This window comes from Homalodisca vitripennis, chromosome 1 (genome assembly GCF_021130785.1).
Source record: "Homalodisca vitripennis isolate AUS2020 chromosome 1, UT_GWSS_2.1, whole genome shotgun sequence".
NCBI lineage: Eukaryota > Metazoa > Arthropoda > Insecta > Hemiptera > Cicadellidae > Homalodisca > Homalodisca vitripennis.
The window spans coordinates 80069339-80088531 of NC_060207.1; the positions used below are offsets into that span (position 1 = coordinate 80069339).

At 35.0% G+C, this 19193-nt stretch overlaps 1 protein-coding gene across 1 annotated transcript; it reads right to left on the reverse strand.

The window, feature by feature from the left end:
• Positions 1–4262: 4262 nt before the first annotated feature.
• LOC124365410 (vesicular inhibitory amino acid transporter) lies at positions 4263–12806 on the reverse strand. Its single transcript, XM_046821394.1, has 2 exons — positions 12133–12806; positions 4263–9042 (listed from the first exon to the last, which is right to left on the reverse strand). Exons 1-2 carry the CDS (start codon positions 12520–12522, stop codon positions 7858–7860), a joined length of 1575 nt encoding a protein of 524 aa, XP_046677350.1. The 5' UTR covers positions 12523–12806; the 3' UTR covers positions 4263–7857.
• Between the last annotated feature and the right edge of the window lie 6387 nt (positions 12807–19193).

Below are 19193 nucleotides of genomic sequence, written 5' to 3' on the forward strand. Positions count from 1 at the left end.
AAGATACCGGATCTGAGGAAGTCCTAGTCTTCATCTGTGATGTCCTTGCCGTTGAGGATCTTCTGACGTACAACAGAGAGTAGCTCATATATCTTCTTTCAGTTATCAGTTTCATTCCAGTGAACGCAGTCAGAGTAAAACTTGAATTGATCCACAGGTAAGACGTGAGTAAATTACCCCCAAACACATATTTGTAGTGTCGTCATTAGATTTTCCTCTTGTGAAAAATAGTTCATTTTCATTTTAAATTATTAGTGTAAGTATTAAAATTTAATGATTAGTGATTTTACCCATCTGACTAGTATTTATAGGTTTAGTAATTTTTAAAATTCTAATATTACACAGTTATTGCAACTACTTACAAGGTATAATACAATTTCTAACATTTCATTTATCTATAATAACAGAATTTATAAGGACACAATACAAAATATGGATTATTTACAGCAACGAATATGAGCTGCATTTTAATAAGTTACCGTTGTTCTTAGAACGAGAAGACAATAAAACGTCTACTGCACTGTAACCTATAGGTTTTTTTTTCTTTTTCTTTCCTGGTGATAAAATTGAATAGTAGGAGGCTGTGCAGGATTGGCGCTGCCTCCTGTCGAGATTACTTGGTACAGACACCGCAAATGATATTGGGCACTCAGACATGCCATTTTGGAAGAAGAGGAGCCTCTGTTCCAGCATTTACCATTTAAAGTGGAGCGAGACTTGCTAACATCTTTAAGCTTGCTATAACCTTTAACAATCAAGAGAGCTTTACCAACTCCAACAATCATCCTCCTCAGCAAATTAAATCAAGGTGGAAGTACACCGCATCACGTGTCGTAACAGGCTTTGGTGAGGCTGCATGCAAAATGTAAAATCTATAGCTCATTTTAAAGTAGTCTGTGGACAGAAAGTACTACTATTATTTTGTTCTTCACATAAGAAACAGAGTAATAACATTTACACTATTGAAGAAGTATCCTATCACAAGTCATTGAGGAAACTTTAAGTGATAAAACTGTAGTTGACAGTAAAGTTATGTAGTAATATATAACCAACTTAATTCTGGTTTGTATGAAATGTGTAAACCTTCGTACCTTAGTTTGACTACAGATGTAATATGTTCTCATAAGAATTAATTAATTATAAATTTACCTTATTACGTTACTCAATATTGCCATGCTACGATGCATTTAGTCAACACCGCGACATCATCAGGTATCCACGCATTACCGTTGTGTTGAAGGTTAAAATAAAAACACACAGTGCACGACATAAGACCAACGATAATTCGTTGCATAAGACTTAAATAAATAATACACATATCTGAAAAACACGAATCACTACGACGCGACGCGGTGGCCACGTGTTCGCGTGTGTTGGACGGACGGTTTGCAGCAACTCATAAGAAGGGGTTGCACGCGTCGTAACGTCGCAATATTGAGGAACGCAATAAGGTAAATTTATAATTAATTTATATTATGAACGTTCCAGCAGTAGGAATGTACTTTAATCATAGGAATTCTCTGAAAGACATGTGAGTCTGGAAGCTCACACTCTGGAGAGGCAATTGCCCAGACCTGCCAACTCAACAGATTAGGTCAGATCTACACAATAGCGCGCTACACAAAGAAACCGACCCTAATCAGGTATGGCTGTTATACACTTTGCATTAACGATATGAATGGATTAGGATAATTTTGTAATACAATGGATACAAGATTACATCTATAGCAGAGAAGAATAATAGTGCAATAACATTCTTTTTAGTACTATACATGCAACGAACAGTTTTACCTACATATAAATTTAGTTTCGTTTATCTATATTCAAGCATGAAGTATTAACTTTAAAGTAAAACTGGAATCACTTATAATCCACGAGAAAACTTTAATGGGAATAAACGTCGTTTTAATACCGAAAATAGTATTTCCTACTCCATTAAGTGTAAAATATTTATTCCTGATTTTGTGTCAACAGTGGATAAAACAATTATTTCTTTACATCAATTTAAAAGCACCTCTGTTTTTAAAACCAAGCGATTCACAAGAACATGTTTTTTTCTCTAAATGTTAAGAATTAGATTCACCTACCTTGTTGTTTTGATATATACATATCTTTACCTAACTAATTTTCAGCTACAATATCCAAACGCACAACATATTAATACAATACTCGTCCATTAACCGACATTACGCTTTCGCAGGCTGCGTTAAAAGCACAGATTGTCATATGACTCGGATGTCCGACTGGTCTTATGGAGCCCTTACTTCGCAATTGGGTTGTGTGTCAGTGAAGACATTTTAGGATATGAAGATGGGCTCTACGGATTACTTGTAGTGAAAATATCTATGAATAGTTATAGGATAATAGTATAACAATAATATAGCATAATATAATTACATATAGTAATAGTATAACAATAGTTATAGGAAAAATGTTCAATTTACTCCAGTTATGAACAATAGCTTTCAAGAAGATTTTGATTTGAGCTACTAAACTATCTCCATTTTGAACAATATCATGGAATTTTACACACCGTATCTGCCTAATGCTAAATAAGTTATTCCATTAATGTAGTTTACCCTATATTCACCAGATGAGCCGTGTATTGTAGGATATTGATGCGGATAACAATTTTCAAGGACCCATGTATCAGTCTTTTTCTTTTCATAGATATAGGGTATAGCCATAGTAGTTGTGAGATAAAAAGTGACATTTTGTCCGCTAGATAGAAAAAATAGATTTAGATCCGATATTTCAATATTGCTAGTAGTTATATGTATTATAAAAAGTTAGTAGCTGTTTTTGGGTGAATGGCCTGAATTTCTACGCCAGAACAGTTGACACATTTCTTATTTCAGGCTAAGCTCAAAATGTTAGCATGCTAAAATGAACTGCCCGAATCGGGATTCGAACCTGGATCCTTGAGAGGATAAACTGAGAGATAACCAATCACCTACTAGGAACGACTGCGTAAGTCCTTGTTTGTTATATTAGTAGTAGTAGTAGTAAATGTAGCCTACCTGAAGTTAGTGAAATTACTCGTTCTTATTCATTAATTTAGCGGTAAAGAGGTAAAAACAATGTAAGTTATCTTTGTAAATATTATTTTGTGACAAGTATTACCATTTATTCCTCACAAACCGTTTGATATAGATTCAAATATTACATTAAGGCACTGATCTGATAGTTCTTTTAAGTGAAGTGGTAAAGCTAATATTTTTTATATTTTTATTAATGTTAGTTACAGTGTGATGGAAAATATCACTATATCTCACATATAGCATTTGTACTACCTAATAATTAAGGTTGAATTTGGTGGACAAATAATCAGTAAAAAACTGTAGAACAAAACGAACAAAATATTATAGTATCCTTGAGTTATTTATAATAAATTCTGTTCTTATGAATATTTTGACATCTTGTAAGATTTAAACATTCTTACGAGATATAAACAGTAATCCAAAGAAACACAATATCTAACATAATTCGCAACTGATACTTAACCAATAAAGACTAGATTCTATAGTTCTTCAAAGTTCGTATATTAACTCCATTCGAATAAAAATTCCATTATTTTGGACCTTTATCCTGCAAAATCTTCTAGTTTGTTTCACATTACAAAGACTATTCAGCAAAATAATTTTAATAGTAGACTTATACATGTATAGAACATTGTTGTATAGATAATAGCACTAAGTAATAGAACATTAGTGTTAAAAAAGTAATCTGAAAACTATTGTCTGTATACTTTTTAGGTCTCTGGGATGAGGGGTTTTAAAATGTTTACAGTATATTGTCCGTCATTACGATTCGCTATAACTTAATTTAAGGGTAACTTTGAATAAATTAACCTTCAAAATCGTGTGCAATCTGATATTTGAAGGTGACAACCACTCACGCAATCTAGTTACATTCCTACCGTGCTGGAAGGAAATTTAAACTGAGAGACGTAATGGTTTATAATTTCACACACGTGTGAAAGAGCAGATAACACTTCTAGAAACGCCGTTTCAATGTTTATGACAGCGATTTTAAATCCCTGAAGAACTATTTCAGTACTTTGCTTATATCCTACTATGACCTCGCCCTGTCCAAGTAGTTCGAAAAGTTAAATATTTAGAAATTTAGGAAGTAAAGAATGTCGGCATCTAAGTGTATTGGTCATGAAACGATGTGGTATACATTTGTGCTTACATGCTTACTTAATAAATGTCCAAACTTAAACAAACTCGGGTACGAAAGGTGCATCCAAGTAAACAAAGAAGAGTGGAAAGCAAGAGCTTTATTGTATAATGAGCACATGGCAGTGCTAACTAACCGGTATTTTACATGTAACAACAAGAAACAACATTCATACACTCTACACTAACTACCAACAGTACTAAACACTTTAAAGTACTCAAAAAATATCATTTAACCTGTTTCAAAGATAAGAACCATCTATCTAATTCGTTAGATCAAAGGAAACAAGGACCGAACATAAGTCGTAAAGAAGAATTCATCTCTCGTTTGACCATCCTAGGAAACGTTACGCGCTACCTTCAGACAAACGGGTGACCCATTTACACCGACCAGTAAAAATTAAACAAATTAATAACTATATTTTACTTTCAGTAAAAAGATGAGGCAAATTAGAAAAGTTTGATAGTATACCAAATGCTGTTCTGGATAACAATTTTATTACTATTTCATTCATATTGGAACGGTAGAGTATTATTCTTTGTAAAACATGATATGGCAGTAAAATTGAATATTAATGTTATTTACGTTGCCTCACTCTTTTTCTTTTCATATCAAAAAGATAACATTTATATAACACGATATATCTGTCAAACAGAATATCAAATGTTTTGATGGCCATTGAAAATGCTGATCCACTTTAAATATCTCTCGCATTACACAAAGTAATTAATATTATTAATAACGGATCTTCGTAAAATATACTTTCAAATTCTTATATTTTCATCTTATTTACTTTTAAAAATAGTTAGTCTGTATCGTGTGATATTTGTTTAAATGCATCTTTAGTAACAATATTATATAAGCGCAAATGTTATTTCCAAATCAGGACTGATTATTATTTTTATTATATGGAATGAAAACTATAACGTAAACTCAATTAAAGACATTACAACCGAGTAAATTAACAGTTCCCCGATACATAATACTTACTACTGGTACAAAGAAAAATAAGATTATGAGGTGAATAAATAAACAACTTATCACTAAACAACAACGAGGATGATATGGCGAGCCAAGGTAGCTAATGCATCTCATATTGCTTACAGTTCAAGCTAATTATGTACTTAATTGATCTCAGATATCATAGGTATAAGCTGTTTACAAGATAACATAGACACAGAAATACTGGTTTGAAAACAATAAGTGAAATTATAATATGCAACTTTACATTTTTTCTTAAATAAATTTATACATAGGGAAATTAAAACCAATGTTGTTGCAAACAACACCGTTTTACGTTTTAAGTGGTACAAATCGTATGGTATTAAAGCATATATAAGTAATAATAGCATAACATTTTATTGAATGTATTTAGGACAAACATTAGTTAATTTTAATAATAATAAAGCATATAACCACAGCTTTTCGTTCTTAAAAACTATTCTGACAAGTGAAGTTAACCGTTCTAAATTGGTGGTGGTCAAATTATGTTACCAGCCTTCAACTCTTAAGCTTTCTTTTACGGTATTTCAACTACTGACATAGTAAAGCATAACAATACCTTTTGATTGTTTGAACAAGATTAGATAGTCTTTCTCAATTATCGAATGGCTTGACACTAACGAAAAATATCTTTGGGGATAGATATCAAGATAATCACGTAACAAAATATAATTTTAATCGGTTTAGTCAAAAATGCCTGAGCTATCAATATACAATCATTTTCAGATATGTATGCATAGGAAAAAACATTTAGTTCCAAGCCTGACTGACCAGTTGACAAATCCTTTATCTTTGTAACGATAAGACGTTTGACTCGAATAGTTTCATTGATAACGCCTTACAACTGATAATAACCAAAGTTATCAACAATGTAGAATTGTGTATGACATTTTTTAGCGTTAATAGCCATACAGAGACTGTTTCAGTTTACAGGACAGCTAACGGATGTTAAACCGGAAAAACTTTATTTTCAAATCGACCGTTAAAATTTCAGTATGGTGTAGCAAACAGTTAAAACACCTTACGCTAAATATTAAATTCACAGAGAAAGAACTTCTGGCTTCCTAATGTATTAACCTATTAAAAGAAAATCAAACATTATGTAAATTTATTACATCGGTACTCTAAACAAATATAACAGTTTGTGCATGCGCGGCCAATACAGTAACGTTACAAAATCTAAATTGTTATGATTCAGAACCTCAGAGACAATTTGTATAGCCACACAAACTATTGTTTTATGAAATAGACTGAGACATTTGACCTAAGAAAGAAATTCATTGTGAACCGCTGTAGCAAAAGTTATCTCACTGTCAGCCAATCATACGAAGACCGACTTTTGGCTGTAAAATGGTAACTTATCTTTTCGGCTGTAAAATGGTAACCTATCTTTTTGGCTGTAAAATCCGTCCATTTCGAGTTCCCACAAAACTTGCAAGGCCAACAATCAATTTTTCGATTTTGAATTTTCATATAAGGGGCTTTCAGCTCCTAAACTATTTACTTCAGCTGACACATACTGTATTAACCGCATATACAGCAAAACACATAAAAGCTGTAGTGCACTGTTACAAACACCAATATTGGAATTTTCGTAACTGAAGGAAATAGATTAGTAATGGAACGGTGACTGAAACATGTATTATTAAACATTTTAAATTTGGCTTGAAGAATCTTCTTTTTAAGTTCAATATTTTAAATTGGCTCGTAAGACTCTGATGAAATACTACGAGAAAAGAAAAGCTTCCACCGACTTCATGTATATATTCAGAAATCAAAGCTGTGGCCTGCTGTGGATAATTTATTTTAAGTAACATATCAATTATCACAGCTACAAAATGTGTTCCACATTGACGGGATAAGTAAGAGAAAAATATAACAATCTATAAAGACACATGACTTATTTTCCTCAGCAGCACATTAGGGATAACTTTAAAAAGTTGTACAGAATACAAACTTGGGATCCCATAACAAACACGCAAGCTGACAAACTTACATTACATTAGTCTACTAGTCTAAATTCTTTGGAAGACATGATCATTTGTACAAATTCAAATTTATTTATATATATATTCAGTGGTTCTGAGATTTAGTTCTATTGTCAAACTTCCGCTAAGATAATCTATAGATACTGTGACAAAACAAATATTTATTTACTTTATAAAACATTTCTCTAATACTTAGCAGGCATCATTTAACATTTAATTTCAAAACAATGTAAATATAATTTAACATTTTCAATTGGAGATAAACCTATAAAATAATAATGTCAACATAGACTGTACAGTATTTGTTATGTTAACGTGAGGTCAACATTAATAGTTAACTGTACACAAGGTCAACGGAAATAAAGTTTTTAAACTAAGGTAAACAACAGTAAAAATATAATTTTAGATAATTAATACTTAAATTTACTATAAAATAATAGGAAGCTAGAATAATCATATCAACAATTTATTTCTAAGTTCTAGCATTTATATCGTCTACAAAACCTAATTTATCACATTACTTATATTCTTAACGAAAAGGTCAGTGATACGGAACAAAACGCCGTTTCATGGAAGACAAATTCCTTTTCAAGCACAATGTAATGGAAGACTTCGTTATAATACATATATATTTGTTTGGAAGACATTGTTTACACATGAGTTACCTCTTGGAAGTTAAAACACATTACAAAGGTAGGCCAATTTGGAAGGCTTTGATCATAGCACTTCCGGAATCATAGATACCCATGATTCCAAACAAGCATCCGAGGAAAATGACGAAGCAGTCGTAGGCGACCGTGCCCCAGTCGAGGGTGTGGCCCTTGAGCTTCAGGTGGAAGTAGCAAGGCCAGACGAAGCTCAGCATGGTTCCGGTGAAGCTTCCTATGAAACCCATCAGAATGGCGAAGTGAGGGATGGAAATGGCCATCATAATCGTGCCGAAAACCACGGCCACTCTGAAGCCTAAACCCCAAACCCGTAACTCGCCGTCCAGGTGCCATATTGAGGGAAACATCGTTTCTGGTTTTCCTTTGAAGAATGATTTCTCCAAGATGTCACAGGCGGCATAGTAAGGAAGTGGGTAGGAGAGGAGAGCCTTCGCTACGAGGAAGAGATTGACGAGACCTCGAAAACCGGCCGATGGAAGATTGTTGGTGATCACTTGCTGGGTGTCATTCTGGAAAGTCATGAAGCAGATCCAGCCAAAAATGGACTTAAATATGGCGGCCGCGATGTGGCTCCAGTTGAGCATCCACTCGAATCTGGACCTGTCGATCAAGTTGCCTTCGAGTGTGGGCAGGAAGATCTGTGAGGTGTAGGAGAATACTATGACGCCGAGGGAAATGGGAAAGTTCTCGAAGTCCAGGGTCCACTTGACCTTCGACCAACCCCACTCGGGCAGATCCAAGAGGCAATAGCCGAGGATGATTATGTTGATGAAGATGTGTGACATGGTACACCAGAAGCTCAACATGGACACGTGATGCAGTGACTTCAGGAAACCCAGAGGAATCAAAAATACGCCTATCAACATCATCCAGCTGCGGATGTCCAGTGCCCCGTCCGGGAAGGTCCCGATCATGAGGTCTCCGCACACCACGACGTACAAGATACAAGTCATCAGCAACTCTATCATCTGGGCACAGTTGACCGCCCGGCCTCCCCAAGTCTCGCCGAAGCACACACGCGCAATACTCACGTAGCTGTCCCGCACCCGCACTCGCTCGCCCGTCACCGCGTCCTCTTCGTACAGGCACTCCACCAGAATCTTCCCCGTGTAGCAGCAGATGTAGGCGATCCCCACCATGGCCAGTATAGCCCAGTAGCCGCCTCTCAACACGGCGAATGGCAGGTTCACGATGAACATACCCTGTAACATACATGAATCTCTCATTTGTTGTAACAACATCGGTATTACAATTGTAATGCAGTAAAGAATTAATGTTTTTAATTGATTGTACCTCATAGTATATATTTTTAATTGAAATCTTTTGAAACTAATTTATACGTCAATCCTTGAGCGGCATTTAATTATGAATCTTATGAATGAATAGTAATCTACACATCACATGAATAAATTGTGGTTTGCATTAATAGTGGCCATAGATAATTTTTAATTCATATAAAAAAGCTTCTGTTCTATTATATTAAACTTATTCATTGTTTTTCAAAATGTACGTACTTTAATTTGAAAAGAAATCCAAATGTTGCCTAACGTTTTTCAATGGAGGGCATGAAAACAAAAATTTAATAGGACATGTTTTAACATTTAATAGGCTATTTATTCTTTAGTTTGGATGTATTTGACGTTTAGGTAGAAAACAGCCTAAAAATTTGGTAACGTCAACATGGTATATGCACTGAGGGTGCATACTACAGAAATTAGTTGACGATATTATTAAAAATGAGGATATTATCAAAATGTAGTGATCTTGTTTGGAATTTTACAATTAGACATACTAATTTAAAAAAGAAATTGATTAATAACACAGAATTACAAATAAACCATTATTGCAAAGGAGGTTGTATACATTTTTTTTAAACCTAGGTGTATTATCAATTAAAAATGGTTTTATCAAACATTTTTTGTGGTGTTTGCTTACGTACACAGGTAAGACACTCGGCCAACTTTGTCAGTTTTTGGTTCATATGTTTGTTCCGATAATATAAACCATATTAGTAAAACATAACCTTTGTAATAAAACATCAGAATTTTTTCAAAAAGGTGTAATTGCCTGTTTAACATTCACACTGTATAACATGTGACAAAAATAACCACTCAAATCATTCACGGGAAAAGGCCTTGTTCAGAAGCTGTGAAATATATTTTTAAATGGTATGTTTTTGTTACGATGAGGAATAACATTATTTTAGAATGAGTAACTAACTATAATGGGTTTTATTTTTTATGTTTATTTTTATGATGTTGGATATTAACACATTAAATTTGGTGATAATTGAAATTTGTAGTAAAACGAGATTGTGATTATGTTAATGGAATATCTTATACGGATAAAACATGCGTAACAATAGCAGTCGATCTACAGGCAGAAATTATAAAATAGATTTTAGATACTAAAAGGATTTTATTTTTATATTAATTTGCTATACAGTATTAAATTATAAATCTTGCAATAATAAATATAGAAATAAAAGTGTCACTTCATTTTACCATAAATGTACGATTTATGTGAGGTAAAACGCATCAAAATTATATGACTTATCATGTTTTAATAGTAAGATAACACGATGACTACCCGATAAAATATTACAACAGAACGATGTAATATTACTAACTCAACATGTGAGTCTTTGTCAGTATTAAAAAATTTCTTAGGAGGAGTCCATGGGTATCTTGCCATAACTAAGTAAATAAACTAGTCCTCCTATTAATACTTTGTGATTTACGCAGCCTTTCTCACAAATTTAGTATGGTCAGTAAAAACGTAGAGATATGAAAAAGTCGTGACCACATTCAAATTACTTTACTGATTATCTTCTAGTACTGATTACCACAAATTGACGGTCACACATACAATTTATAAACGTTCAAACGTACATATTAGCTAAGGGTGTGTATACATATTACATGTTTTGTTATGAATGAACACAATCAAGCTAATATGAAGAATAGACTAATACTCGGCGTTTCTTACTCATTATAAACAAATGAAAAGCTCAATACTAATGTAATACATTTGTATTAGTAATTATTCATTAACAAGAGATAGAACATAACATATTTATCTTTAGAAATGTGTTTATTATATTATCCGTTGATTTTTTAAACTGAGACATATTTTGGAAAGTAATCTTAAGAAAAACTGTTGAAAATAAATGTTTGTTGTTATTACACAAATATTGCAAATACCTTTCAGTTTTGTATAGTTTGAGAGGAAAAACAGAATATCTGCACCTGTCGTTTACGGCTACCGTTTTAAAATGTTTGGTCGTTAAGACGTACCTTTATCAAAAGTTTAGGTCTGTAATAGGCTATAAATGGATGTACAACATTATTTTGTGAGTCAAACCTGTAACCTTAAGAGGTGCACCCTGTATTTCAGTGGGGTTAAACACTTACTGGTTTCCTTATTGCTATTACATCTCCCTACATTTTCGATGACTATTGACATTTTCTGACGAGAATCTTCTTGTACAGCAGCAAATTAGAGATTAAGGGCGCCTTCCAATCTTCGATAGTCCAACTGGATTGTTTTGGACCGGGTATGTTAAGTATTGGACATTAGAGGTTAGAAAAGGTTATTTACCCCATACTAACTGCAATTTTAGATTGATAGGATTCTACCCGTCCAACCATAAGAACCTGAACCAGGGTTGCTTTGACGATACTGTTTGGTAAGCTTCTCTGCCTCCCCAAGTAGTGTACTCTAGTAGTGTAAAGATGTAACCCATTAATATAATAATATGATTTCTACCCCGTAAACAAACTATAAACCTAACTAGCAAAGCTTACTTTTTTGATATAACCTTCGAGAAGTGAATTGCCATTATTTGATGAGTAGTGTTTGGTTCAATTAATCTAAGAATCTAAACCACACGGGTAATAAGATGACTTAAATGTGTATCTTAGATATGGTCCGTCTTATCAATGGAATGTTGAACATTTCAGATCGATTCTCCATTTTTTGTGAATATCAAAAGCATTTTAAGAGGATAAGGACTCTGTCAAGATCATTGTCAATCAATATATCATTCAGAAATTTTTTATTGGTTGTACCTATTTAATTTATATTACATAGTTCTAATATTAAAATCGTTAGTTCTGTAACTAGTCAATACCAACAATTTGTTATCAAAACAATCTTTGGAGGACCTAAACTCATCAGTTTACGAGTTACTAATACAATACGAGTTACATTTGCATTCGTTTACTTATGGTTCGTTTACTTATCAACATCAGTATCATAGTGATTCGTTGGCTTCTGGTAGTGAGCATCACCTGTATAGCATTAGTGACATTCCAAGCGGCCTGCCACTCGTTGATCTTGTGTCGACTGCGACCCTCTCCACCGCCGAACTCGTCGAAGCTGCCCCCACTGGCCACGCTCATGGTCGCCCCACGGGACTGCTGGTAGCTCTCTCTCGCCGCGAACCCATCCTGACCCGCGTACCCGTCTTGGCCAGCGTACCCGTCTTCCTGACCCGTGAACCCGTCCTCCGCCACCCGGTTGGTCTCCGTCCCGTACCCCGACCCCGGCATGGTCGACATCTCCGTCTGGGCGCGCCGCACCAACCTCGACTTCTCGGGCAGCTGACTCCGCACCGTCTCCCATGCCACGTTCACGGCGGCTCGCCATGGGGGAATGTACACACCTTTGAAATAAGCCATGATGATGATGAACTCACTGGGATTCCATTTTCAAACCACTTTTCGCAGACACACTTTCGGGTACTTGGGACAGTCGCGACATTTTGACCACCGAAATATCCTTCTGATTCCACACCCAAGTAGTGTTACTGAAACGTAAAACTTGACTAAACCAGTAAATGACCGATCCTATTAGTTTTTCCGGATAAATTTCGAGGAACTGAGGGAGACGGTGACGGGTGCCGAGGCGGGGGATGAGACAGCGGATCGATGGCAGCGGAGACGACAGCAGCGCGCCGGGCGGGAGGCTGTCGAACCGTACAACGATCTCTGTCATCAATTTACGATTGGCGTGTTGCGCCCTCACCTCGTCTACGTCATCGTCGTCTGATCTCGTACTCGTTCCCTCGTACGTTACGATGACGAAGCGTCCACAACAGTTGAAGTGTGAGATTGTCATTCACAGCTCGTCTTTTGTTGTGTACAAACTTTACTGGAAACGTTCGATGTAGACAATACCTTCCCTTGCGAACACAAATTGCGCTGAGTTATTTGCATAATATTCGAGTTTACAATAGTATTGAATCAGTAGTGTATCAAGTATTCGACTTCTGGGGAGGCCCCAATACAATCATCTTACACTTCGTCGGAGAGGGGAAGAATAGTTTAACTTCTCTTTATTCAACAAGATGTATCCTTAATGTGTAGTGTTTGAAAATGCGGATCAAAATTTTAAGATGTCAGAATAGATTAATTTAATATTCCTTATTTATCTGTTTTGTTTTTAGACTAATAGTTTAAACGATCTTATTTATACTTAACAGTAACTAAACATGAATAATAGCAAGTTTTGTTCATACTCTACTCTTTTACAGGTAAACTTGTACGAATGATGACCATATCCGGAAAACTCTCTAAAATCGGGTCGCTAGAGATATAATAAAAATTCCTAGACTGAAACGCATACAGTGTATTAATGTGGTGTAATTGGCCAACTTACTGTTAAGAAGCTTTAAACAACTTTTTTAGTAGCAGTTCTTTAAAATCCATTCCTATAAAGTTAAAAAAGTAAAACATACATTTTTTAAACTCCACGAAACGTTAATGACATTTAAAGTAAAATTTTTTCGGAATTAAGTAACCAGTTAAATGTATTTATTTACAGTTTGAATATGAATTATGATTTCATTACGAAAATCGCATTTAATAATGAAATATTGAATAATTCTGAAAATATTATTTTCTTCAGTGATCTTTCATACATGCTGCAAAACACTATATCATATCTTCAACAGTTTTCCATTTTTGTTTTTTGTTTTGTTTTATATAATATTATAACTATCCCGTTTATGTTTAGATGAAAATTATATCTGACTAGATAATTTATTTAATGCATGGTTTTAATTACAACTGATCTGATACAACTATTACGCCCCAGAGCAAGGACATGCCAGTCGAGCACGTCCGGTCACATTAATTCAGGAATTGTCGTTTTAGTCCTAGCGTTGGGTGTAAGTACTGCAAATATATAATTTCAAAACACTAATTCTTTTTATTTGTGTTTTAAAACTGAGAGTAAGTGAAATGGAAATAAATATTAAATTGTTTTTTAATCCATGTAGAACCTATCAACAGATTGAAATATATTCTCAGGTGAGCATACTCTCTCCGAGTTGTAACCATAAGTAACTTGTAACCATAAGTAATAGTACAATAACTTATCAACGTTTATTTTTGGCATAAATTTAAATATAAACAACTTATTAGTAATATTAATAGTAACCTATTTTTGGAACCATTTGAGCTATTGCATAATCACAATATCTTACGAAGATCTATACCAGTTGCCACATTAAAATGACCTTTACCAAATATGAAACGGTCATAAACAAAGTAATTTCTGAACGAAGAATGGATGTAAAGGATACATAATGTATGTCTTAGTTACTGCAGCTGAGACTGGATGTCTATGAGTACGTGAGTGCCATTAATTACCAATGTATAGAGAGTGCTACAACTATTCCCTACCACAAATTCCGGTCATGGGAGTGTTGGTTGCAACAATCCAGTTTCCAATGTCAAATTACATCCGTCCTCCAGCCAGCTGTGATCTGGGTACCTTTATGTGATGTTATCCAGAGAATGAAGATCATGTGATTGTCAAGGTCACTCCTCTGACTTACTTTCTAGTAATCAAATTATATTTATCACATGACCTACACGTTTATAAACAGTGATTTTTTTAAAGCAGGAGGAACATGTAAAATGGCACAGGAAGTCCTTAAATTCACTTTTTCCAAACCTAGTCTGAAACTTGAATAACTGATGTTATAAAACGCCACTAAACAGATTACGATCTTATAATCCTGTTTTTCTCCTTTCTGAAGATAATTTCTTAAATTAACTCTATGACTATCCCATAAACAAAGTTGCCATCACTTCCCCACCCCCCAAAAAACAGTTTTTTAGTTTTTTGGAGCCGGTCTTCCTTGTGGAAACCACCGTTTGGACTGTATTTTTGTTTGGGGCGTATAATGGTGTATCCAATTTTCATCTACAGTAATTAGTTGGCGCCAAAACTCTGATTTACTTCGTTTACACTGCGCCAAAAGAGCGATGGACATGTTTATTTGAACATTTTCTGGTCTAATGTGAGGAAACGCGGCACCCAACGTGGGGACAGCTTTCTCATACCTTAATGTTCATTTAATATGTGTCAAACCCGTTCTTTTTACACGTTTATAACCTCTGGTATCTCTGTCACTTTAATTTGGCGGTCGTCCAGCACCATTTGGTGAACTTTGGCGACATTTTCGTCGGTATTTGCAGTTTTTGGACGTTCGAACGTTCATCGTCTCCTGGTTTAAATTCAGCAGCCCAAATTTCACTACTGTAAATAATGGTGCAGAGTCCACATACACAGAATCCAACTCATCTTTGATTTACGAAGGTATATTGGCTTTAAAAAATTAATATTTAATGACAGCTCGATACTCGATTCTGTGCATTTTCACAAAAAACTTACATCAACTCACTCAAAGACTGTCACATAAAAACTGTGTGTCCAAACTGACAAACTTTTGTGAGTAACTGTCAAGATGTGTCCAACAAAATTCAGTAGCTTTTATTTACAAGAGCTGCCATCTTCACGTTGAAGTCGGAAACTGTTCAGACCACCCTTGTATAAGTGGTAACCTTATAAATTAATATTCAAGCTGATATTTTTCAAATTACGCACAACGCTTGCCTTCCAAGTTTTCTAGGATGGTTCATTGACTTGCAAAATCCAGTTAACGGACCAATAAAATCAAAAATACAGTCCTTCCAGGCCCGTTTTACCGAATAGACACGGTAGGCACGTGCCTAGGGCGCTAGGCAATTGGCATTTTTTGGGGGGCGCAAAAAGTGGAAAAAATTGCCGTGGTTGGGCTAATGTTTTGAAATTTATTTAGAGGAAGAAGACCACATCTAATGTCACCAAACAAATTTAAAGCCAATACCAGGAAGAAGTGAAATATTTGCGGAAAAGTTTGACAAGAGTTGTGTCTGTTGTAAAAGTTTTGTCGAGTAGAGTTCTCCCATTTAGAGGTGATAACCAAGCGTTTGGATCTACATAAAACGGACTTTTCTAGGTTGTCTTGAGCTAATAAGTGAATTTGATCCATTTCTCGGCCAACACATAGCAACACATGGTAACAAAGGCAAAGGTAGTGTATTATACCTGTCGTCTGACATTTGCAGTGAATTTATTGAGATTATGAGCAAAAAGGTACTGAAACAAATCTTTAATGAAATCAAGCAATTTCTCTTTAATCATAGACTCCACACCTGACGTGCCGCATACAGACCAATTGGCTGCTGTACTACAGTATGTTTCATTGCCCAATGCTTACGCAAACAAACGCCTGATACAACTCTTGCCAAGTGTATGCCATAAATCTGGAAGTTTGGAAGAAGCAACCCTCGGTTTACTTGAGAAACTTGAGCTAGATATCGATAACTGTCGTGGACAAAGTTACGACAATGCATCAAATACTCAGGTCTTCAGGCAAGGATTAACAGCAAAAATGATCTTGCTGAGTATGTACCATGTGCAGGTCACTCACTAAATCTTGCTGGGTGTTTTACTGCCGAGAAGGCGCGTCCAGATGCCACAATATTTTTTACATTCGTACAAGGACTATATGCTTTTTCTCGGCATCCACTTACAGGTGGAACATCCTAAAAAGTCATATTGAAAAGAGGAAAATCAAAGAAAGATCAGAGAAAGCTAATGGTAAACCCCCTTAGTGACACAAGATGGTCTGCTAGGGCAGACGCCCTTCGAGCTTTAACAATAAGTCGACATGAGTTAAAAGACGCTCTTGAAGAGCTAAATAAAGACGATACTCAGACCGTTGGATCCAGTGGCGTAGCGAAGGGGGGGGTCCAGGGGGTCCCGGAACCCCCCCGAAATTTTAAGACATATTAAAAAATAAAGCATGGAGCAGGAGAAAAAAGGAGAGTTATCATTATTCTTGTCTACAAACATTAAATTGATTGATGTAATTGATTAAAGTGACTGTTGTTAAAAATATAATTGTCCTTTCGTTTAAATCATAAAGTATCAAACGATACTTTTGGGCTCGGCCTTTCGGTTAGTGTAGTGTAATCACGGTATTTCTAATAGGCGCGGTAACGTGACGTCGGAAAGTAACCTGAACCGTAACACGGCGAACAGTTTTTAAATTAGCGACCACTTCGTTCGTCTTGGGAACGTAAAATGGGCTGCTTAGAATTAAGTTACGACGTTGATTTTAGGTGTCATTAAACTGTAGACGTGTATATAATTATCGAAAAAAAATATATAAAATCACTTTCGGTCGGGAAAATATACTTGAAAAACACTACTGATTAGAATTTAATTAATTTGGACTTCAGTGATTGAGGTAAACGTGGTGTTTTCCATTGAGATAGGACGACGATTTTTATTATCATTAAACTGCACACTGTACCTATATAATTATCGAGACAAAAAAAATCACTTCCGGTTGGTAAATACCGAAGAAAAGCTCTCTACAGATTCAAGTTTTGACGATTTTGGATTTTCACTGGTTGAGTCGTTGAGATAAAAGTGTAGCCTACTTAAAATTATGTTAGAACAGTGATTTTAGGTATCAATTGAACGCCGACTAATTCCTATATAATTATCGAAGAAAAATTGAAAAAAAAAATCACTTACCGGTCGGATAATACACCGGAAAAAAACTCTACTGAAGAAGTTCCGACTACTTTGGATTTCACTGGCTGAGGTATTATTTCATTTTCCTTAGTATATTCCGATCGGAAATGATTATTTTTGTTTTTTTTACTCGATAATTATATATTTATTAGTCGGCATTGAATTGAAATCTAATATCAATGTCCTAACATAATTAAGTACCACTTTTACCTCAACCACTCAACCAGTAAAATCTAAAATCGTCAAAACTGAAATCTGTAGAGCTTTTCATCGGTATTTACCGACCGGGAAGTGATTTTTTTCTCGATAATTATATAGGTAGTAGTGTTCAGTTTAATGATAACAAAAAATCGTCGTTCTACCTCAACCAAAAATACCACGTTTATCTCAATAACTGAAGTCCGAAGTAGTTGAAGTTCTAATCATTAGAGTTTTTCAGGTGTATTTTTTTCCGACCGAAAGTGATTTTTTTCCCGATAATTATATACTCGTCTAAAGTGTAATGATACAAAAAATCGTCATTATAACTCATTCATAAATACCTCAATCAGTGAAATCCCAAAGTAGCCGAACTTCTAATCTGTAGACCTTTTCCGGTGCGTTTTCAGACCGTTAGTTTGATCTGTACCCGAGCAACGCTCGAAAATTGCCCTCCTTTTCTAAAGGGTTTTCGGCCGCCAGTGGCCCAATGTCCCCGAAGGGGTATTTCATTTTTCTCCACAGAATATAGTTGTGTCAATTATAAGCTTGAGTGAAGCTCTGTTTTGTTCTTTTTCTTTCTTATCCGTTGAATCCAACATCACTTTGGTGCCTTCTACTCGGCCAGAATCGAACTTCGCAAGGTTTCTGTAGCTATACAAGAAAATTTTGTTAATACTAGAGTTGCTGTGAGAGGTGAATTTGCCTATTTACATCTTTCCACTTTTCTAAAAGGCGAAGTTACTAAAGCTCCATATTTTTTGTATTTACCTTTTTAGTGCAATCATTGAAGCATTATTGCTCCGAATTTTTTTACTGTGAACCGAATTGCAAACAATTTTGGAATTAGGTTCATCTTACCCTTAACTTCAAAAGTGAAAATGATTTGAACTCCGCAACCACCCTGGGGGTGGTTGCCACCCCTTCTCGGGGGTGAATTTATTTTTTTCAAAATAACCTCGCATATCGATATAAGGCCTAATTTTAAGCAAAAAAAATCTATAATGGTTTTTCGAAAAGTCCAATATTTTTCAAGTTTATTGGCAATTGAAAATGCGCAATTTTTTCACGTTTTTCATCCGGTTTTTTCCAAATATCTCCAAAAATATACGTTTTATCGAAAATTGTATAAAGAACACAATTGTAGCAGGTAAAACAATGAAACCATTTGGTTTTTTATAAAGTTACTCTAAGTGCAATATTAAGCTTAGATATTAAAAATCAAAGCCGTTTTTTATTTTGTCTGAAATTTAATCGATGTGGTGAATGCCAT